At 32.0% G+C, this 23511-nt stretch overlaps 4 protein-coding genes across 8 annotated transcripts; 1 reads left to right on the forward strand and 3 right to left on the reverse strand.

The window, feature by feature from the left end:
* Nucleotides 1–1319: 1319 nt before the first annotated feature.
* LOC123269618 lies at nucleotides 1320–4640 on the reverse strand. The gene has a single exon (XM_044735452.1). The coding sequence runs from the start codon at nucleotides 4638–4640 to the stop codon at nucleotides 1320–1322; it is 3321 nt and encodes a 1106-aa protein (XP_044591387.1).
* Nucleotides 4641–4694: 54 nt separating this feature from the next.
* Nucleotides 4695–5996, reverse strand: LOC123269619. The gene has a single exon (XM_044735453.1). The coding sequence runs from the start codon at nucleotides 5994–5996 to the stop codon at nucleotides 4695–4697; it is 1302 nt and encodes a 433-aa protein (XP_044591388.1).
* A 6510-nt stretch (nucleotides 5997–12506) lies between these two features.
* On the reverse strand, nucleotides 12507–15915 carry LOC123268912. 5 transcript variants are annotated; one of them, XM_044734369.1, is made up of 8 exons: nucleotides 15642–15914; nucleotides 14816–14932; nucleotides 14352–14650; nucleotides 13902–13943; nucleotides 13762–13803; nucleotides 13360–13486; nucleotides 13042–13216; nucleotides 12507–12934 (listed from the first exon to the last, which is right to left on the reverse strand). In XM_044734369.1, the coding sequence occupies exons 3-8, from the start codon at nucleotides 14537–14539 to the stop codon at nucleotides 12690–12692; spliced, it is 819 nt and encodes a 272-aa protein (XP_044590304.1). In that variant the 5' UTR covers nucleotides 14540–14650; nucleotides 14816–14932; nucleotides 15642–15914; the 3' UTR covers nucleotides 12507–12689. The 5 variants fall into 5 exon arrangements, with proteins under 5 accessions (XP_044590304.1, XP_044590302.1, XP_044590303.1 ...); XM_044734367.1 differs by having other exon boundaries at nucleotides 14816–15162; XM_044734368.1 differs by having other exon boundaries at nucleotides 14811–15162.
* Nucleotides 15916–16243: 328 nt separating this feature from the next.
* Nucleotides 16244–20028, forward strand: LOC123268908. Its single transcript, XM_044734358.1, has 4 exons — nucleotides 16244–16339; nucleotides 16845–19557; nucleotides 19638–19706; nucleotides 19776–20028. Exon 2 carries the CDS (start codon nucleotides 16846–16848, stop codon nucleotides 19336–19338), a length of 2493 nt encoding a protein of 830 aa, XP_044590293.1. The 5' UTR covers nucleotides 16244–16339; nucleotide 16845; the 3' UTR covers nucleotides 19339–19557; nucleotides 19638–19706; nucleotides 19776–20028.
* Nucleotides 20029–23511: the final 3483 nt, after the last annotated feature.

Below are 23511 nucleotides of genomic sequence, written 5' to 3' on the forward strand. Positions count from 1 at the left end.
AAAAATTATCGATAATTTGAATTAGATAGAAGGAGTCCCAAAGGTTGGGGGAGCTAGTAATATCTAATCACTTTTGAACTATCTTGTGGAGGGAGGTGAGATCTATTAATGTTCAATTGTCTCAAGGTGAGAAGCTTCAATAATATTCAATTGATAACAGAATGTTAGTCAATTGAGTTTGATGTTTTTGTGTAGAAATTAGTCAAATGATTTGAAGTTGGAATTTACCTTAATTATAAGCTAAATTAAATAAGATCGTAATTAAATGTCAATAATTAATTTAATGTAATTAATTGTTAATATCACGCGTCAATTATGGATTGACTAAAGCCGCGTGGCTGATGCAATCCTTTGTTAACGGTGGCGCGTAATGGCCGCGTGGCGTCACTAAATAAATTTACTTGATTTTATTTATGTTAATTCACTGAACTATTGAACTGATTTAAAAGAATTGAGAATTTAAAGTATAATTGAAGCTAATATAATTATTTATATTTAATGAATAATTTAAATGTTTAAATGAATGTGAGATGTAAGTAAGAAATATCAGAATCGAGAGTAGTCGTACTAGTACAAAGGTCCAAGCACAACTGTTGCAGCCGACCACGTGAGCCGGCTTCTCTACCGCTAACCAAGGCGCGCATGAGCGACGGCCATAGCGTGATATGATTATTCCCGAGTTTTAACGATTAAGCCCGAAGGCGCAATTCTTCTTATAAGTATGTGACTAGATCCTTTTCCTAGCGGTTAAACATACTCCCCCCGTTGCGAAGGTTGAGCAAGATATTATGAATAGTGTTTACAATCAGTGATATTACATGATTACAATATTTTGAATTTACAGATTTTAAGAATTGATTGGTAATGGACATAACAGAGTAATATTCCGTTTATATATGCCTTGAGCTGTTCGAATTGAAGCCACTCGTGTTATGTTATCCTCTCCTGGATGAATCTCGATCACTACTCCCAGCTGCCACCGCATACAGGGTTGGTTTTTGTCCATCAGTAAGACAATTTGATTGACTTTAATATCCCCTCGATTGGAGTCCCATTTTTGCCTGGTCTGCAACTCATGAAGGTATTTCAAATACCAGCGTTTCCAGAAATCTTGTCGCGCCTTGACAGTGAATTGCCATGAGCTTAGTCTATTATCTGGAACGTCAGAAAAATCATTTTCAGGTAGCATAGTGAGAGGACGACCTATTAAAATGTGTGCAGGAGTTAAAGCAATAGGATCATTAGGATCACTTGACAATGAACATAAAGGACGAGAATTTAATATAGATTCAATTTGTATAGCCAGAGAATTTAATTCTTCAAATGTTATAAGTTGTTCTTTTCACTACTCGTTTAAAATGGTGTTTAAATGACTTGACTGCCGCCTCCCAGATACCCCCGAAATGAGGAGATAAAGGTGGATTGAATTTCCAGACAATGTTTTTCTTTATTGCATAGTTGTTAACAATGTCCTGATGGGACTTAGAGTTGAATAGTTGGTAAAGTTCTATTAATTGATTATTTGCACCCACAAAATTGGTACCATTATCAGAATATACATGAGATGGAACCCCTCTTCTACCAATAAAACGTCCGAAAGCTCCTAAGAAACCCTCGGTAGTTAAGTCACTTACGATTTCTAAATGTACAGCCTTAGTAGCCATGCAAACAAAAACACATCCATAGACCTTGACTTTAGCTCTGTTTCGAAATTTACGTTCCTTGATAAAGAGAGGTCCAAAATAATCAATTTCTACGTGAGAAAATGGCGGAGATTCCGAGACTCTAGAACTAGGCAAATCGGCCATTTTACTTTGTAAGAGAATTGGTTGATATCGAATGCATTTAACGCAATGTCTAATGATTTTACGTACTTGATTTTTGCCATCTAGCAGCCAAAACTTATGTCTAAGATTTGAAAGTGTACTTTGTATACCCGAATGATACAAACTTTCATGAGTTTCTCTAATAATTAGATCAGTAACATAATGACGTGAAGGTAATAAAATAGGATGTTTTTTCGAAAAGGATATAGGAGCATGTTTCAAACGGCCTCCCACTCTCAATAATCCGTTTGAATCAATAAATGGATTAAGGCATCGTAATCGTAGATTTTTAGTCTCTCCGGTTTCTTTAATTTGTTTGATTTCATCATGATATTGTTCGTTTTGAATCAGAGTTAAGATTTTAATTTCAGTTAATAATTTTTCTTCTACGTTTAAAGGTTTGTGTTTGAATGGATTATCTTTTAACATTCGTAAACAATAGGAAAAAGAATTTATAAGTTTAGAATATGATGAAAACCGTTTAAACAAATTGTCAGTGGAAGCTAGTAAACAAGTAATTTTTCGAACACCAGGAAGTTCAGAAAGAACTGCCGGCTTTAAGTTAGGCCAATTGAGAGGATCCTGTGATAGCCACGTAGGACCTATCAACCACATTTTGTTATTTAGAAATTCAGAAGGAAGTTGACCTCTAGATAAGCAATCTGCCGGGTTATCCTTGGTTCTGACATGTCGCCATTCGATTTTACTGCAAAGGGTTTGAATTTGTGTAACGCGATTCGCTTCAAAGACCTTGAGAGTGCTGGGAGATCGTTTGAGCCATTGAAGTACAATAGTTGAATCAGACCAAAATGTGACTTTAGATATGTCAACGTTAAATGAAGGAATTGTGTCTTTATATAATTTAGCAAGTAATAATGCTCCACATAACTCTAATTTTGGAATTGTAACATCTTTAATGGGAGCAACTCGAGATTTGGAACAAACTAATTTCACGATTACGTCTCCATGTTTATTCACTGATCTTATATAAATGCAAGCACCATAGCCTACTCTACTAGCATCACAAAATCCATGCAATTGTATGTCAGTCGGATCAGGAATTAAAATATTTCGTTCAACAGAAAAGTCTTTGATTAGGGGTAATTGTTCAGCAAATTTACACCAGCGCAAATGCAATTCTTGTGGGACCGTTTCATCCCAATGGACCTTTAATTTCCAACATTCTTGAATGATGGTTTTTGCAGCTAATACAATAGGACCTAGAATTCCGATAGGATCGAAAATTTTTGCAATGTCAGATAAAATGGTTCGTTTAGTTATTTTTCGTGATGAATCGTTTGATTTGACTGTATAGATAAATTCGTCAGTTAGAGAATTCCATGCTATGCCCAAAGTTTTAGAGATAGGATCATCATTAATAGCACAATCTAAATCTAAGGTTCTTTGATCGAAATTATCCAGTGCGTGTCGGTGATTCGAAGCCCATTGTCTGAGTTCAAATCTACCCTTTCGCACTAGTTGAATGATTTCGTCACGCAAATTTAAAATTTCGGTCAAAGAATTGGATCCGGTTAATAAGTTGTCGACATAAAGATCTCGTTTTAATATTTTTGAAGCTACAGGAAAATTATGAGATTCGTCATCAGCAAGTTGATTTACAGTGCGTATAGCTAGAAATGGAGCTGCAGAAACCCCAAATGTAACTCGTTTAAGTTCAAAGGTACTAATTTTGTCATTATGATAATAAAGGATTCGTTGAAATTTATGATGATCCGAATGTATGCAAATTTGTCGATACATTTGAGCGATATCAGAAGTCATAGCATAGACAAAAGTGCGAAAACGTAAGAGAATGGTGAAAAGATTATCTTGTATAGTAGGCCCTGTTAGTAAGACTTCATTCAAGGAGATACCTTTATCGGTTTTAGCTGAAGCATCAAATACAACGCGTACCTTAATGGTAGTGCTGGATGTTTTTATTATCGGATGATGGGGCATGTAATACCCTGGTCCACTATCATCCGGTACGTGTACCATGTGGCCAAGATTGATGTATTCATTCATGACTTTATTGTATTCGGATTTTAATGATGAGTCTGAATTTAATCTCTTCTGTAAAGACAGAAATCTATTTAGAGCCTTTTGTTTGGAATTCCCGAACTCGACATCGTCTGCGCGAAAGGGTAGTTTTACTATATATCGACCGTCTGTATCGCGAATAGTAGTGTTTTGATAATAAGTCTCACATGTAGAATCCTCAATAGATCGGGAATCACTAGAACTTACGTCTTCAATGGTCCAGAATTTTGTTAATTGACTCGACAGATCAGTTAGTTGACAAGTTACAGAAAGTATATTTTTGTCGTCAATGACTTCTCCCGCTACAACCCATTCTAGTTGCGTTTTTTGTAATATTAAATCACAATCATTTTGTGAGCAGTTAATCTGTCCGACAGATAGAAGAGAAAGTGTGGTACCTGAACCGATAAGGACATCTACGGGTCTTGGTATATGAAATTCCGGATCAGCAAGTATTATCTTTTTAGGTATGTCTATTTTATTACGTGGAAAGATTTCATTTGGACTCAGCTCTGCAATTTCGTTAACAGTTAAAAATGATAATGATCTTTGAAATTTATTATTTAAAGATTTACAACTTATTTGAACGACATGTTTTGAAAAGGTTTGCATTCCATTAACAGCTCCGATCGGAATAGAACAGTTTTGCATTGGCAATTTTAATTTGCTAGACAAATTTTCAGTAATGAAATTAGCTGTTGCACAGGTGTCAAGTAAAGCGCGAGCTTGTATGAATCCACCCGTTGAATCACGCAACTGGATGAGTGCGCTCATCATCAATTGGAAACGCGGTGTTCTGAGAATTGTCGTATAGTTGTGTACTACTAGTCAAGATGTAGATCCCTTATCAGTTGTAACAGTAATAGGTGACTCGAATTTTACAGCATTGTTCTTTGAAGTATTCGGATTAGAGGGTTGTTGAGTTGTCTTTTGTTGAATGTGCAATTTGGTATGATGGAATTTCTTACAGGTTTGACATCTACTGCTGGAAGGGCAAGTTCCTTTGTGTTCGCGAAGACAATTATTGCAAAGTTTAGCAGATTTTATAAATTTTATGCGTTCTCCTATAGTTAATGTATCAAACTTATAACATTTATAGAGCGGATGAGATAGTTTGCAACATGGACAGGCAGTAGAAGTGGTTGTTACTAAAGCTCGGACTGGTGAGTCTGTTTTTTGTTTCTTGAAATTATTACTCGAATGTTCATTACGTCGTCTTTTAAAAGAGCCATCGGAGTCGCGCTGTTTATTAGGTTTACGTGTACTGAGTCGGAAAGCAGTTTTTATTATAAATTTGCTAAATGCGTCAAACGTTGGGAGAGTGTTATCGTCTTCATACGTTTCGTCCCATTTGTCTCTAATTTCTGTTGGTAATTCAAGTTCTAATAATCTTACTATAAATGCGTCAGTTGGGTTTGCTTTTAATGATTTTAAATCATTCAAGTGTTGTCGAGCATCATCTATGAATTTAGTGAGATTTTCATTAGTCGGGGTTGATATTGAATTAAGATTTAAAAGAGCGTCATAATGTTTAAAAACTAAAGCGCGCTCTTTCTGATAAGTTTCTGTTAAAAGGTCCCAGGCCTGTGTATAGTTTTCTGCACTTGCATTCAAAAGCGCGAGCTTGTTTGCAGCAGAACCAGTTAAACATCCGCGAAGGTATAAAAACTTATTAAGATCATCTAAATCTTTACGTTCGTCGATCAGTGTCTTAAATGTATTTTTAAAAGAAAGCCAATTTTCAAAGTTGCCATCGAATTTTGGTAAATCCGTGGTAGGGAGCTTAGTAAGTCGTTGAGTCTCGAGTGTTCGATTAAGAGTCGAAGCGTTAATTGCAGTTTGAATAGTGGCATTGAGAATATCTTGATTAGGAATTTTTATTTTAGTTGCAAGATTGTAATAAATTTTGCGAATTCCGTCCGCGAGTTCTATTTCTGGGTCCTCAGGTTTGTTCACTTCTAATTCGTCGATACTGGCATCGTACTGATCGAACATTTTTTCGATTTTAGAAAAACGTAAAGAAGCAGTCTGAATGTCTGTGGTCTTTGCTGTTAATTCATCGTTCAATGCGGTAATTTTAGCAGTTAATAGAACACGTGTTTGTTCTAAAGTCATTTTTGTTTTAGTCATTTTGCGATGAATTTATATGATAATAATAGTAATAATAAATAATAATAATAAATATCAATTGATAATTAATTATCCTATTTCTGTAATAAATAGATCACTTACAGTAATCAATTGATTTGAGAAACAATTTAAATAATTAATTAATTATAATTAAATACTAAATAATTTGAGAATTGATGATTAATTATTCTGTTGCACAACAATTAATCACCGGACAATGATCAATTAATTGTGAATTGTCGACTAATTAATTAAATTAAGTTATACGTAAATAATTAAAATAATAACGTAAATAAATATTTGAATGATAACCAATTGCACTAGTCGACCGATGAATTGATTGCCAAGTGGCAATCGATCAGTCAGCCAAAGTCAAACAATTAATTAAATTACAAATAAATAAGTTGGATATATTATCAAATGATTAAATAATATATTAATTAATATTATAAATGATTTAGTGTTAAAGACTTATCTTATTTGTATTGAAGTCCAACGATGCTGGCAGCAGCTGGGTGGTATAGTGACTGGATCTTCGGCACGTCTTGCTCGTCTTCGCAAATCAGGGCTGGTGTACACTTCAAACCTCACAGGAGGCACCAAATGTTTTGTCGAAAACTATCCAATGCGGATAATTCCCGTAATTGTTTTAAATTATACGATAAAGTTGGGATTAGGAAATTAAATCATAATACTTGGATTTTTGGGGAACAATTTAGAAGAATTTATTTGTCCCCAAAGGAGGAAAACCCAGCTAGGCTGGGAAAAAACCTCCTTGATGAAATTATACAAGTAAATTGTGTATGTGTAAGTGTGAATGTGTAAAATTACGTTGCAATAACGCAATAGGGGTGAGCTCAGCCGCCTTAGATAGAAAATTATCGATAATTTGAATTAGATAAGTCCCAAGGTGGGAGCTAGTAATATCTAATCACTTTGAACTATCTCAGAGTGAGATCTATTAATGTTCAATTGTCTCAAGGTGAGAGCTAATAATATTCAATTGATAACAGAATGTTAGTCAATTGAGTTTGATGTTTTTCGTGTAGAAATTAGTCAAATGATTTGAAGTTGGAATTTAATTAATTATAAGCTAAATTAAATAAGATCGTAATTAAATGTCAATAATTAATTTAATGTAATTAATTGTTAATATCACGCGTCAATTATGGATTGACTAAAGCCGCGTGGCTGATGCAATCCTTTGTTAACGGTGGCGCGTAATGGCCGCGTGGCGTCACTAAATAAATTTACTTGATTTTATTTATGTTAATTCACTGAACTATTGAACTGATTTAAATGAATTGAGAATTTAAAGTATAATTGAAGTTAATATAATTATTTATATTTAATGAATAATTTAAATGTTTAAATGAATGTGAGATGTAAGTAAGAAATATCAGAATCGAGAGTAGTCGTACTAGTACAAAGGTACAAGCACAACTGTTGCAGCCGACCACGTGAGCCGGCTTCTCTACCGCTAACCAAGGCGCGCATGAGCGACGGCCATAGCGTGATATGATTATTCCCGAGTTTTAACGATTAAGCCCGAAGGCGCAATTCTTCTTATAAGTATGTGACTAGATCCTTTTCCTAGCGGTTAAACACCATGTATGGCAGTAAATTTAGTCTAAATGTAAACTTATAATACAGATGAATGTAAATTTTTTAATCGAACCGCGAACTCTTTCCGAAAAATTCCCCAAGAGCCTTGTCCGAAGTACACCGGGAAGAATAATCAGCCAATACATACACTACCAATATATTCGAGTGAAGACGATTCAGAGTAACATAGCTGGATTTAAATTTATATGTGAACCTCTCCAATTAGTCCATTATCCACATCCTTAATTTACGCCTTAATTAATGATTTCATGTTTCAGAAATGGAAATACTATTCCTTATTGTCATGACCATGTGTTGGAGATATTCAGAGGCCGTAATTGGGTTTGATTGCGGCAGCAAAATTGTAAATATGACTACGATTTCTTTAATTGACATCGATGAATGTGATCTAGAAGAAGATAGGGTAGAAATATTTCTTCCAGATATTGCACTGTTGCAACTTAATGAATATGGCCATACTAATATAATACAATGCAAGATTGAAATTCATAGAATCATCCAACATTGTGGATGGCAATCATATAACTCTATTGTAAATCAAGGAATTAACGATTATATTTACCCGATCTCTCGCGAGATGTGCCCGGTCGCGCATGATCATGGTACGTTGCGTATCGGGAACACTTTCATCGATGGTCTGATAGTGAATACTACTACTACACGTAGTATTACTTTAGCAGGCGGTGTTAATTCCAACGCTGACTGTACAAATTCACAATACTCTGATCCTTATGGTACTTGGGACAGTGTATTTGTAATAGGTACAGCAAAAATTACTCTCAAATCACAACAGACGAAAGTTAAAGCAGAAGAGAATAAGATTTATTTTGCATCGAGACACCATTGTAAATTAAATAAGGGTCACTGTATAGAACCCGAAAACGGTTACACGTATTGGGACTCATTGCCACGAAGGTATTGCATCCCAGATACGTATTCTGTATTGTACAAAGGTGCAACGAATAAACTTAAATCTAAGACTGAGACTGTGTACTCCTTTAGCGTAAGGGACACTAGTTTTTCTTTAAGTATAATTGGCGCTGAGACCTCATGTGGTTTAACAATCATTCGAACTGAACACCCTAAATTATTTATTGTTGAAGGTGAAGATCTGGGGTTGTTGTAAAATAGTACCATTGTCAAAACTAATGCTAATAACTTCGATATATTTTTATATGCAAATGCTAAATTTGTGTATGTTGAACGCTATATAAGGTCTCAGGTCAAATCTTTGTATTTAGATGTAATAAAAAATAGTTGCAAAATAGAAAAGGAAATGCTCAAAAACACGCTGTCGATCGCATCAACACAACCGGACGAATTTGCCTATCGATATATGGAGAGCCCTGGATACATGGCAGTCGTGGCAGGAGAAGTGATCCATATAGTAGAGTGTGTACCTGTGGCGATTAAGGTTCAGCAATCCAACAAATGTTATAATAGGATGCCCATCGAACGGGGCAATCAAAGTATTTTCCTTACACCGAGGACTCACATAATCACGAATTATGCTACTGAGTTGCCATGTAACTCTCCTTTATAACAACATTACAATTTAGGAAATACTTGGTACAAATTTATGCCAAAACCTGTAGAGACTTTACCACCGAAGATACTGAAACCCAGCACTAAGATGACCTGGAATTATCAAAATCCAGCCAACCTAGCTATCGGAGGTATCTATACTCAAGCGGATCTAGATGAGATGCGTGGGCGGATCATGTTCCCCATGGAGCAAGCAGCAGTGATAGAAACTGTAGCGCGACAGTTCGTCACCGGCTCACAAGGATCACCGTCTATCTACAAAGCTTTCAACGAAGACATACTGGAACAACTGGCCGAAAGTGCATGGTCAAAGACTTTGGGAGAATTCACTGGATTTGGAACTTACTGTGCTGGCATCATTGGAATTGTCATGTGCTTCAACATAGTTAAATTGATCATAGATACCGTCGTTCATGGTTATGCTCTACATACGGTCTATGGGTGGTCTCTGTATCTTCTTGGAGCCTTGTGGGATTCTTTCAGCCACTGACTGTTACACCTGGACAGACAGAAGCAAGAAAGAAAAAAAACTAACTCGCCCGTAGTACCAACCTCAGCTAGTGTAGTTCCAGATGTTGAAAAAGGAGAACAAACACACTCTGGAATGTACCCTCTCCTGACCAATGCCATTGCATCTACTAATTCAACGGAATCACCAGCCGATTCATCATCACCAGCCGTTGAAAAAAAATTTGATTGTTTAAAGAAAAAAAATAATAGAATATTGCAATCTAACTTTAAGACATTTAAAATCGAACGTCAAATTTAGAAAATCGCATTCGTTTATAACATTTTATTTAATTATTACACAATTTTTTTCGTTATTATTTTATTTTAATTTGGAGATAGTCAAAAATTTTACGTTCGTTCTAAATATATAGGGAAATAATAATTTTCAATTAAAAAATTTATAATAAGTATAATGACGATCACCGAAAGAAAAATTAATTTAACAAAACTAAATTGATACAAAGGACATGCAAATAAATTGTTAATCTGAAGAATCTAAAATTTAAACATAATAAATTAATAAGTTTTAAACAAATAAGTTAATATTAAAAAAAAACACTTGTATGGCTTTGTCTATACATAAGTGCGCTTACGTTTTTCAAAGTTTTTTTAAATCACGGGTAGAAGTAAAAGTAAATTGTATTGTAAAGTAAATTTAGGATACGTAAAGAATAAATTTAAACATACAAACGAAAAATATCCACTAACCAGGTAGAATTTACATTATTATAACTTTAGTAAATTATTTAAACAATTGCCAAGTATTATCTAAAATGAAATTCTTAAATCTTTCATTATGTTCGATATAATTGTTACGTCCCGGTTTCCTCACAGGTTTTTAGGTAGCCGGTAGAACAACTAGAGCTGGAGATAAAGATGTTACGACCTCCAGAGTCGTAAGTAGAAGGTTCTCGAATTAACTCCGAAATAACTAACTTCGGTGAATTTAATTAACAAATAACTTTATTTAACTATTTAAAATACACGTTTAATTAATATGATTTGACAACTGCCGTGAAGTACGTAATGGTATTTCGTAACCGGAATTTATAGTCTCACGACAAGTATAAGTTATGAAGAGTCTTAAGTGCGTAACTTTAAGATTAAGAAGAGCCTCCAACTACCCGTGCACCCTGCTTATATGTCCTCGTCCAAGGGCCGCGCCCTAGGAGGAGTAGGGTTGCGTATCGGGCCCCGAATGTCCTGTTCTCCTGAGTTGATGCGCGTGGCGTTTCCGAGGCCCACTCGGATGACGCACGCTGACTCAACTCCAGAGTCCAGGACACGCAAGCGTTCTTTATCGTTTGTTTATTTAGAACATTCCTCGAATGTTCTCGAATATACCTGGCATACTCAACGCTAGTTGTCTTACAATGAATCATTCTGGCTTTTCCATTAACATTCTTCGAAAGAAAATGTTAATGTGAACTTAAAAATATTCTGTTTACTCAGGTGTTGGCTGAGTTTCACTTTTCTTATCGTTTTCTATTTCTAATATTTTAGTATTTAATATTTAACATTTGGAATTCTTTACTTATCATTTTACAATATTATTTATAAAATAAGAATATTTATGAAATTATTAGAGTTTTGAATTAGCGCGCGTATTTGCTATAGAGACATCTGCGAATGCAGGTGGGGACGTAACACGACCCTCCCTCTAGACAAGCGTCCCGCTTGTTACTTAGGGGGCGTTGAATTTAATTTCTACTATGAAAAATAATTGAAAATAATTGAAAATTATTTCGCGCGTTATGCATTGTCCTAAAAAAATTTTTCAGGTGTTTGCCCTCTCCCAGTAGACTCGCGTCCCTGTGAGTCAAGGTTTACTTCCGAAAAAAAAGTTTTTCAGGAGTTTGCTCTCTCTCAGTAGACTCGCGTCCCTGTGAGTCAAGGTTTACTTCCGAAAAAAAAAGTTTTTCAAGAGTTTGCTCTCTCCCAGTAGACTCGCGTCCCTGTGAGTCAAGAGTTGCTTCACTGATTTCGGAATAACTATTTTACCTGTCATGGGATTCTTTTTGTAAATCTTTCTCAATTTTCTTTAAATGGTAAAATAGTTATCGAGCTTCGTAATTATTTTACGTTTATTTTTGTAACATCGAATTGTTCGCTATGTACTTATTTTTCTAACTAAGTATTTGTCTGCTTAAAATTTATTTTATGTTTTACTGGAATTCTAATAGCAGCACTCTTTTTATTTGTTGCTTTTATTTTATCATTGCATCTTTATTTTAGGGATTAAATGTATAATTTACTTTGAATATCTTCGGGCCTCTTAAAGGTCCTAATCTTTTTATTTTTGGAAAGGAAATAAATGTACTTATCTTTTATCTTTATAATCACTTAAGCTAGTATGTCTAAACGTCTATTGCTAAATTAGAAAAAAAAATTTTATGATTATTTTTATAAAAATTGTTATAAACTATTTTATATGTTCTCTTTTATTTATTCGTGGTTATTACTAATGTTATGGTTAACGTTTGTTATCTATTTAACTGCCCAGTTAGCACAACCAATGAAAAGTTTACGTCAAGTTAATAGTATAACTTCACGTAAACCTAGTGACGGAATTGGACATCAAGTTAACAGTAAAAGTTCATGTTCAATAGTTAACGTAAACTTTTGGTCAACTTTAGTGCAACTCTTGTCAGTTCCGTAGATGCGTGGAGATGACTGTCTTACCGATGGAATTTCATGATGCCGATAAGAATAACTTTAATTTTATCAACATAGTCAGTTTTAATACTAGATGGCGCCACGGCCAAACTAGAAAAAAAATTTAAAAAAACCTGAAATTTTTGGAAATTGGCAAAAAATTTTATAATATAATTTCTTTTTCAGCTTTTTATTTAGGAATAAGATGTTTAAATTATTTTATTATGATTATTTTATATAAATTACATTATTGCAATATCAAATTGCACTTCTTAATTGAAAATTAAAGTTTTAAAATAACTGAATATTACTTATAAAAAAATAACTGAATTTTAATAAAAAAAAAATATCAAATCTTTATGAAGTCGACTCTGGATATTTGTCGATATTTTTTCTTGGAACCATCTTCGAGTTCTTCGTTTTCTTCTTCTTTTTCTTTTCTCCATTGTCTTGAAGATTGTCATTGCCATCTTCTTCTTCTTCTTCTTCTTCATCCTCGTTATTTCTCTTTGTTACTCGAGCGTAAGCGGCTCTCAGGGCTCTTTGAAAATCTATAGTGTGCTGGTTGAACGAGTAACTTGGATGATTTTTCAATACTATTGCTGAAACATAAAAAAGTTCGAATTATAAATGGGAAGTGTTAAAAGTAACGATATAGTTTTTATTTTAATTTTAAGATAAGGGCTTTTTAAGGAATTATTTAACTTACTGTACAAATCTATATCCAATTTAGTGCCTTGGAGTGTGTTCATTTTCGTCTTATTCCATTTAAAATAGTTGAAATTAACAAGAACTTCATCCTTAATTATGAAATCTCCCTTTAAGAAATATTTTAAATTATCGTAGGGAGAAGACGCAACTCGAAAATGACTTAGATAATTTTTCTGTAACATACAAAAGGGATAATGATTAATAAAGTAATACATACACATATATATGTATAATATTTAACAACAGTTTTCGAAGTATAAAACGAAAGATAAAGATTTGTAACGTTTAATAATAGCAAGATCACTATAATTCTTACCAATTGTTGTCTTTTCGTATCCTCGTAACTTTCATATTTCTCTACTTCTTCAATTGTCTGCATAGGTATAAAATCAGGTTTACTAAATGTATTGTCTACACCCGCGTTGCTCAGCATCTGCAATGAACTATAAAAATAAATAATATTTTTGTTAATTAAATTTTAAACCATCTATTTCACAAATTTTAAACAATTTATGGTTTGAATTTTTTTTATATCCCTTACTGAGATATTAAATTTTAAATAATTCTATTCATCCTAAGTATTTATCAATATGCTATTCAACTCAAATCGTGTTTTATTTTTTTTTTTAAATTACAAATTGAATTTTTTTTTTATCGTGGAGTAGCATATTGTTACTTTTATAATTAATGTAGATAATGAAATTATGAATATACATACTCTACTCTTGCTCTAGTATCGTCCAATTTCATTATTACGGAACTGAAATTAAAAAAAAACAAAGGTTTGTAAAATAAAGTTAGTAGAAATAAATAGTGTTCTAACAATTTTTTTTATAATGCTAAGTAAATTATACTTACTCCAATTTCTGAGTATTAGCATTCAACTGTTCATTTACAGCCCTGTTATATACAGTATTAATTATAAATAAAGAAAAATAACTTTTCTATAAAGCAGTTTTAAAGCCAGATCTTATAAGAAAATATAATCCCAACAATTGTACCATAATATACGAAAATTAATTAATATATAATTTTATTTATTTATAATATAGAAAATTCGTTAATTTGTCAATTGGTATGAATCAATTAGGAAGTAATGATGTGCTATCAACTCAACAATAACTATCTAATAACATCTATTGCAACTCTGAAAATGACTAAAAATCAGTACTATATCTTTCTTATAGGCTTCTCATTATTATTGTAATTAATTTCTAACTCAAATACAAAAGTAATTTATACTAATACATATATATTAAATATAGTAAAGTGTAAATAAAATTCTATATTTCAGAAGTGGAAACTTACATCAATATTTGTTTGTTTTCTTCATATACTTTAAATAACTGATCAACTTTTTTTTCAATCGATTCGCCATGTTTAGTGTCGACTTTAGCAACTTTTAATGGAATGATTGGAGGGAGTTTCCCACCTAAAGTTTGCTGTCGGGCCGGTGGTACCTGTATTGTATTACTGATGGCTGTTGGTTTTGTCATGTTTTCTTTATTGTCGGGATATTTTATTATTGCTGGACTTTTTTTGAAACGATTGGATCTTGTCGATGAAGTTGAAGAATCACTGTACTCATCTTCACTGTCATACTGTCTCTATAACAATATGATATTTTAAAAATTTGTTCAATAAATGTAGGACAGTATATAGAGTAAAAGTTTATTATTTGTGAGTATTAATTGAACTGTATATTAGCTGAATATTTAGCTGTGTATTTATTAAGCGAAAAAATGTGAAATTTTTTCAATTTTATACTTTACAAAAAAATTCGAAATTTCAGGAATAGTTTATTTTTCCACGCATATTGCTGATCTTCATTTGAACCTAAATATATTGAAAAAAACGGTAATTGGCGTCAGAGTATCGAGTCGGTCAACCTAAAAGTAAAGCTTTATTAAGCTAGCTTTATGGAGACTATACACTGTGTGTAGTCTCCATAGCTAGCTTATTTTAAATTTGTAAACATGGGACATGAAATAAAGTTGAGGAAATCCTCCGCTAGTGATTTGCATCGTTATATCTGCATTTCCAATTAATTGATTTGAAGGAAAATTCATGATTCCTTGTTAATGCGACCATTGGATTATTAGATGTTAGTTTCCCGTTGCTGTGAACATTACATAGATAATTAATAATATGATACAGGTAATGGTATTGAGAAAGTGTACCTGTCTTTATTATTATTTGGTGTTATTAGGATATTAAAGTTAGAGGCTTTGAAATCAGCTTTTTTAAATTACAGTGTTAATTATTATAATCAATATAATTAGAAAAAGAAAACACCGTTTTATGAGATATTATTATCTATTAATTTTAAGAGTGACAGTACGAGGCATGGGTCTATCATATACTATATCCGTGCCCCGTGCCCCGTGTCCCGTGCATATGAAATGTCTGTATAGGTATAGTGTATGTATACACTCATGTCCCATGCCTCATCGGACAAATTCACCCTTAGAAATTATAATTTTGAGATAAAATCACAGAAATTATGAAGATTAACATGAAAACAATTATTTTTATAACAAAGCAAATTTATGTATGTTTGGTATGCATTCAAATGTAAGTAAATAATAAGCAACTAACCTTTTTCGTTTCCATGTTTGATTGTACTAAAAATGATATCTTAATTTTTATTTACTGAATTTCAGTAATTACAATCAAAACTTTTTTATATTTTATTTTATTATATGGGTCTAACCACAAAATTCGCGTGAATACAATTGTAAACGGCACGTGGTAAAAATTTATAATACGATCAAGTTTGAGATACATCTGTGAACTACGGTATATGCGTCTAAAAAACAACAGCAAAACTACAAAGAGTTCAGTATACAATCTTTTCATGCGACTACAAAGTTTGCGCAATCGCAGGTGGAATGTGGGGGAAAGTACGGTTGAAGAAGGACGTACACTCGAGTCGCGTTATGAGTTCTCTTTGTGTCTCTCTCATATTAACGTGAGTCTGGCAAAGGAAAAAAGAAAACAAACCGGACTCATAACGCGACTCGACTGTAGTTATTGGAGTAGGATGCATGTGTGATAGTGTGAGAATCCGAGTTATACAGTGTAAAGTATACACATATACATATGTACACGGAGAAACACACACTCACCGTTCCAACTTTCGGCGATCGTACATACGTGTTAGTGAGCACGAAAATATTTCTTTATAAATTGTACTCATAAACTCGTTTTTTATTGGAAATTTGGCGTACTAAAAATTACTTGGTTTCAAAAAATTAAAATATAATTTAATAGTTAACATTGGCCTTTATTCTTAGGTAATTATGTATTTCAACTTACTTAATATGTAAATAAAACTTAAGTTAACGACTATTAAATCGTACATAAAAACATGTATTTCATCCGCCATAACCAACTTGGTGAATTATATATTTGGTTCTTTTTTAATGAAAATGAAGTTAACCGACTTTTAAAAATTTAGATAACTTTTTTTAAACAAACAATTACGAAAATTGAGAAATAAAAAATATTACAAACGATTTGAAAAAATTAAAGGTGAATTTCCGAACATTTTTTTTTATCGTGAGAGGAATTCAACTGTTTGGGTACATTTATAACTTCAGTGAAATTGTAAAAAAAATTCAATCAAAAAACAATTAAAATTTATGTCGATGTAAGCAAAAAGTTGATGTTGAAATTAATTTAAAAGTAAACATTCCATGTTATCAATATAATTCTTATTTTGTTGTTAAATAACTCAATTATTAGTAAGGTTAGGAATCTAAAATTATAATTGTCACTAAATATCTTTTTATTTTTCAGAATGGAGTTTCCAATATTTTTTAATCTTGATCGACCAAATGGTCGTAAACCTTGGAACCGTTTATCATACGATCAAAAGAGGAAGTTAAGGAACAGATATTATGCGTACTTAAAAGATGCTTCTCAATCAAATTTGTCCAACACAGTCAGTTCTAATCCTGCACAAAATTGTGCTCAATTTACGCAAAACGATTATAACGTACAAGAAACGTCTGTGCCAGACCCTACGGATACCGTGGAAAATAATATGGCTGAAAATATATCAAACTCCAGTCATGATTTTGTTTCTGCAAATACTTCTGCTACTACTCCCAGTACAAGTCATATTGCTGCTGATAATTTTCATGAAGATGTTCCTAACTGTAATCCTCTGCAAGTAATGTCTGTTCTACCTGACACAAGTGCTTCTCTTGCTATTCACGCTATTGAAGATAACATTTGTGAAAATATAACCACCTGTGCCAACGATAATTTAGTTTCCACCTCAACTTCTACAAGTGCTCCTGATGTTGATCATGTTGTTAAAGACAATGTTACTGAAGATGTTCCATGCTCTGGGCAAAGTAGTTCAATTACTGCCTCGATTTCCGATGATGCACTAACTTCTGAACCTGGTGCGGATGACCAAATAACTAAGTTAACACCGAATCCATATATTCATTCAAATCATATATTCAAAAAGTTAAAAATTAATCACCCCGGGTGTTTCCAACATTCTTTTCAATCAAATTTAGCTGAATGTTTCACAAGTAACAAAATTAATCAAACCCAAAGCAAAGCTATTTTAAATGTATTGCATACTCATCCGTCTTTGAAATTTCTTCCGAAAGATCCTCGCACACTTTTAATGACACCATGTGATAAAATTGAACCAAAAATTGTCGAACCAGGAAATTATCTTCATTTAGGAATCGAGTGGATGCTGTTATTAACGTTATCATCTCTGTCAGCACATGAAGTTCCCAACGAATTGATTATCGATTTTAGCACTGATGGTGCTGAGATGAATAAGAATATTCAAATATGGCCCATCCAAATTCGCATCGTTAATATAGAGAAAATAAAGAAGCCTATACTCGTCGGTGTTTATGAAGGATCCAGTAAGCCTAAAAATTTCAAGGAATTCTTTCATGATTTTGTTGAAGAATCTAAAATAATTATTGAAAATGGTGGTATTTATTGCAATGAAAAAATAATCTCAATAAGATTTCGATGTTTCATCGCAGACGCTCCAGCTCGGTCATATGTACTTAATCATATGTCGCATGTATCAAAAAATCCTTGTTCAAAATGCAAGGTTGAAGGAATAACTCACCTCCATTCACGTCATTTCCTTGGTCATGGTTATGTACAAAGAACAGACTTTGAGTATAGAAAGCTTCAAGATGTTGACCATCATTTAGGTGAATCATCGATAAAAGATCTTCCGATTGATCTAGTAAAACAAGTCCCTTTCGAGTATATGCACTTGACTTGCTTGGGAGTCATGAAAAAAATGATTGGATCTGTTGTATATGGTAAATGTCAGCCCGGAAAGTTACAAAACTTTGAAGTAACATTTTTGTCAGCTCGTTTAGTGGAGTTGCAAAGTTATTGCCCTCGTGACTTTGCTAGAACGCCACGGGAAATTCAACATTATGGTAAATATAAAGCCACGGAATTTCGTCAGCTGTTATTGTACACTTTCATTGTCGTGACACCAGGAATTATTACAACAGATCAATATGATCATTTTTTGCTGTTGCATACATCGATGCGTGTCTTATTGAATAATCAATCATCTTCAGAAGATATTGAATTTGCTGACGTAGCAATAAAAAAATTTATAATTGATGCCGAAAAAATACATGGGTTGGAGTTTCTTACATATAACTCTCATGGTCTTGTTCATCTCGTGGAAGATTTTAAACAGTTCGGTTCAATTGAAAACACTTCTGCGTTTGCGTATGAAAACGCAATGAAGGACTACCGTGATTTAATAAATAAACAGTATCAACTGTTACAGCAAATTTACAAACGTATATGTGAACAGTCGCATTTTCAAAATACAAATAGTAAATCTTATCCAAATCCGAAAGGTACAATGGAGCACAAAAATGGCCCAATAAATGACGAAATGCGCGATAATTGCGTACAGTATAAAAATTTAGAGTGCAGCAAATTTTTTTATTCAACAGAGCAGAAAGATAATACAATACAAACAAAAGATGGCAGAATTGGAATAATTAAAAATATTATTTTCACCAATAAAAAAATTTTTTTAGCAGTTTCATTCTTCAGAAAATTGATGCCTTTTTACCATGTCTTGGATCGACCCTCGACAGATTTTGGAATTTTTCAATGTTCTTGCCTAAGTTCCTCGAATGAATTTATACTACTCGAAGACATAAAAAGCAAATGCTATCGTATGCCTATTTGGGTAAAAAAAATGATGACTCTCCATACAACTGATGATAAAATTAACAACGCTTTCGTCGTTTGCGTTATGTTATAATTACGCAATTAAAAACATTGCATTTAATGGTGATAATGAATGGTACTCTAACATGCATACTGATCGTTATTTGAAAAAAAAGGATGCCAAGAAATGAAAATAATGTTTGAGGTATAAAGGCTGAGAGAAAACTTTATGCAGATTTTATAATTAATGGAGCAGGTGGATCCCTTTCATAAAAGTTAAAGGAAAAAATAAAAAAAAACATAATTTCAATTAGTAAATAACTTTTTTTTATCAACTATTTTATCTGATTATATTAGTTTACACTATAGTTAATATTTCTTTTTTTATTCCAGATGAATATACTCGATAATAGTTTATTAAAGAAGACTGACAGTAATCAATCCTCCTATATATAAACAGAGGTAAGCAAAAATTCCTAAGCTATTTCATACGAATTAACTATTAATTAATAATTATATGATTGTTTTTAGAAATAGCCAATGCCTTTAAAAGGTATAAATAAATATGCGGCCAAAAGATGGGAATGAATTATTCCACAAAGCTCCAGAAACAGACTTAACGATCACTGGTGTAGGCTTAGATGAACCTAAGTCACCGCCACATTTATCTCAGTGTTCAGAAAACCTGAATTAACCTGCTCAAACCCACATATTGATATCTTTCATCTTAAAAATAAAATAATTTTCATTTTTATTCTTGTAATTATACAAGCTTACAATGAGAAGGATTTCTTAACATTTAAGAAGATTTCGTTGTATTTAAGAAATCATTTCTTAAACATCATTTCTTAGTATTTAAAAAATATTTCTTTGTATTTAAGAAATATTTCTTAAATACAAAAAAATATTTTTTAAATACTAAGAAATGATGTTTAAGAAATGATTTCTTAAATACAACGAAATCTTCTTAAATGTTAAGAAATCCTTAGATCAGTGTAAAACAAAAAAAAATGTATAGTACTTGAGTTTTTGTTCAATAACTTTTGTAGCTATCAAGAAATTATACTTCTTTTTAAAAATTATGTGATATAATAAGCGTATAAATAAAATTAGTATTTTAGAATTAAATAAATTTGTTTATAACATTCATGGCGACAAATATTTAAAAGATTGATGCATATTATTGTTATTGACACGTATAAAAAGTAAGTACTGCTATTTTAAAAACTTTGCAATTCAAAAATATAGATTTAGTTGGAATTATTTTAAGTCGGGTCAGTTATATTTGTATTTTTAAATTATTATTTATCGATCTTACTTCAAATCTAAGGCTAATGGTATTATTCTCTTGTAAACATAAAATATTATAACCAATTGTGGTGAGTATTATTTTTTATCATTAAAGTAACTTTTTCTCGCTGAAAATAAACATATATTATTGTACGTATGGCAATCATACTTTAAATGAGTTATGAATTAAGAAAATTATACGTATCGTTTTTTATAAATTTGTAAAAATATATCAGGTTTTCGTAGGAGTTAAAAAGTCATAGAAAATAATATATAATTTTTATTTCTTGAAAATATTGAAAAAGCTTGAGCTGGAAGCTCACTAAATGATAATATGAAAATTAATTTAGATAAAAATTAATATAGCACATATTTAATACTTTTAAAAATTTTATAACAATTAAATTATGGCCAAAAAAAATAAGAATAAAAAATTGACATTTAGAAATTTAAAAAAATAAAAAATCATATTTTTTAAAAATAATTTTTTAGAAAAAATCTCTTTGTTAAATAAAATTAAAAAATTGTCAAGTGATAGCTAACTTTAATGTCATTTAATTTAGCATATATTTAATTATTTTAAAAATTTTATAACAAATAAATTATGGCAAAAAAAAATTAGAAAAAAAATTGACATCTAGAAATTTAAAAAAATAAAAAATCCAATTTTTTACAAATCATTTTTTGGAAGAGTTTTTTTTTGATGAATAAAATTAAAAAATTTTTAAGTGACTGCTAATTTTAATGTCATAAAGATAATAGAAATATATTACAAGAAACACACCATTTATTGTTAACTTCAGTTTCACGATAATTTTTTAATTTTATTTACAACATCAACTTTCCAGCATTTTTAATTCCAAAGTTGTTGTGAAACTATTGATGCGAAAATAATGCTAAGTTTCTATTGAAACTTAACCGTAACCTTACTTTAACAGTTTATCTACAACTTTTTAAGGTAAACTTGTTGTCTAAATCCGGCACTAGATTTGCGTCAACTTGATGAGCAACTTCAAGTCAAGTTCTGTGAAACTGTTGCAAATGCAACAGTTGACGCGAAGTTAACGTAAAGTTGACGTAAGCTTTTGAACATCAACTAGTTGATGGTCAACCTGTGCTAACTGGGTTGGCTTAGGGGATAATGCATGCTACAACTTGCCTAATTATCGACCCAGTACGGATATGGTAATTAGTCCGCTAGATCATTGAACAATGTGCAGTAGATCCCGTGGTAATTAGGTCACTGTCGAGTGTTACTAGATGGCTCGCAATGCCCTATTTCTCTGTCGATCTCTCGGTACACAACGTTTTAGAATTAGTTATGATTATTAACATTAATTTTAAATTAAATCAAATGCATAATAGTAAATAAGTTTTTAATTTAATGAGAGCTACTTCATATAGATATTTCCCTATAATTGTAAAAAAGAAAAAAAAAAATTTTAAAGCAGCTGGTTCTATTTGTAATTAAATTTTCGAGTTTTTTTAATTTCATAGTATTTTATTGTGCGATGTATGTAATTTTTGCCGCGTAAGCGAAATTTTATTCTCTCTTTCATTTGAGATGTGGCATTTGTCATGAAAAAAAATAATTATCTTATAATATACAGTGCGAGTGATAGAATTTACGGTGATAAAATAAAAAAAATAGTATATTACACACCTAGGGAAGTAAAGTAAGAAATGTCTCAGATCACATGTAATTGTTGGCCGAGGCGAAGCCGAGGTCAACAAACATGTGATCTGAGGCTTTCTTATTTACTTCCCGAGGAGTGTATACTATTTTTTTGTCCGACGAAGGCGGAAAGCGGCAACTTAGTTTAGCGCAGCGGGACGAAAGTTGCCACTTTCCGCCCGGAGGGCAAAAAAATTATAAAAATTTAGTTTAATTAGAAAAATTTTAATTCAAGTGCTGCTCTATCTCGTCCCCTCAAGAACGAAAATGTCTAAAATTTTCGCTCTTGGTATCGACGTAGCTGCGATTTAAAATAAAATTTTTCTTTGTTATTTCGCCTTCGAGATATCTGTACGTCACTTTTATTACCTTGTTTAAGAAGAAAAAAAAAGTTTTTGATTAAACAAAAGGAAGTATATATATAAAAAAAAAAAAAAAAATATTTAAAATCGTACTTTTGTGATCTAGCGGTTTTGTGGGAAATGCTGATTTTTTTCGCTATGATTTTGGGATCATTGTTGGAACGGTGTAAGAAGTGCAATAACTTCAGAGCGTTTTTTTTTTTTTTTTTTTTTTTGTGGAATTATTTCATTCCTGATACACAGTAGTTTTCGGAGAAATCTTTATGTAAAAATAAAGTTCTGAATCCTCTGTGATCTAATCACCTATTAAATTGCCAGGTAAGTATAGTGATAAAAGGTAATTATTTACGGTTGATTTCATTCTTTGAGAGTTATTAGCATCAACTTACTGTTCTCTCTTTCCCATAGGTGACCATTATATTCCGAGAGTTTGTTGCTAATTCTCTATAATGGCTGGGTATTCAGCGATTGTCAAGATCTGTTTTCAGTGGTGACGTTTCTAAAGGTAACGACCTTTTCAATAATTAGAAAGAGAAATCAGGATTTAATTATATATAAAAAAAAAAAAAATTTTGAAAAAGGATTATTTTTAGTGTTTTGGCAATTTACGTAAGTAAGTAAAATTTGTATTAATTAATACAGGTACAGAAATCTCAAGATCCGAATTTCTATCTCTCTTTTTTCTTTTTTTTCTATTTTGCGTCTTAAATGAATTAAATTTTTATATTAGCGGGTGACTGGTCTTTGATTTTTTTTCGAATTTGATTTATTATTTATTAATATACTTTTTGCCAAGGACGAATCACCTGCTCTTCCTTATGATAACTTATATATTATTGACTTATCTAGGATATTTATTGTGCGCTGCTGCTGTTCTTCACGGAGACTGGAATTTGCTGAGTTGGAAAGATTTTACTCCTGACTTTGAAAATTCTTCGGT

The sequence above is a fragment of the Cotesia glomerata genome, linkage group LG7 (genome assembly GCF_020080835.1).
Source record: "Cotesia glomerata isolate CgM1 linkage group LG7, MPM_Cglom_v2.3, whole genome shotgun sequence".
NCBI lineage: Eukaryota > Metazoa > Arthropoda > Insecta > Hymenoptera > Braconidae > Cotesia > Cotesia glomerata.

What these genes read in the sequence shown, in the direction of transcription:
- LOC123269618 (XM_044735452.1), bottom strand. Translation starts at nt 4,640, where the DNA reads ATGAGCGCACTCATCCAGTTGCGTGATTCAACGGGTGGATTCATACAA.
- LOC123269619 (XM_044735453.1), bottom strand. Translation starts at nt 5,996, where the DNA reads ATGACTAAAACAAAAATGACTTTAGAACAAACACGTGTTCTATTAACT.
- LOC123268912 (XM_044734364.1), bottom strand. An exon ending in GATACTAGAGCAAGAGTAGA is followed by an intron (nt 13,487 to 13,761) that starts GTATGTATATTC and finishes TTATTTTTATAG; the next exon opens with TTCATTGCAGATGCTGAGCA. An exon ending in ATACGAAAAGACAACAATTG is followed by an intron (nt 13,217 to 13,359) that starts GTAAGAATTATA and finishes TGTATGTTACAG; the next exon opens with AAAAATTATCTAAGTCATTT.
- LOC123268908 (XM_044734358.1), top strand. Translation starts at nt 16,846, where the DNA reads ATGGAGTTTCCAATATTTTTTAATCTTGATCGACCAAATGGTCGTAAA.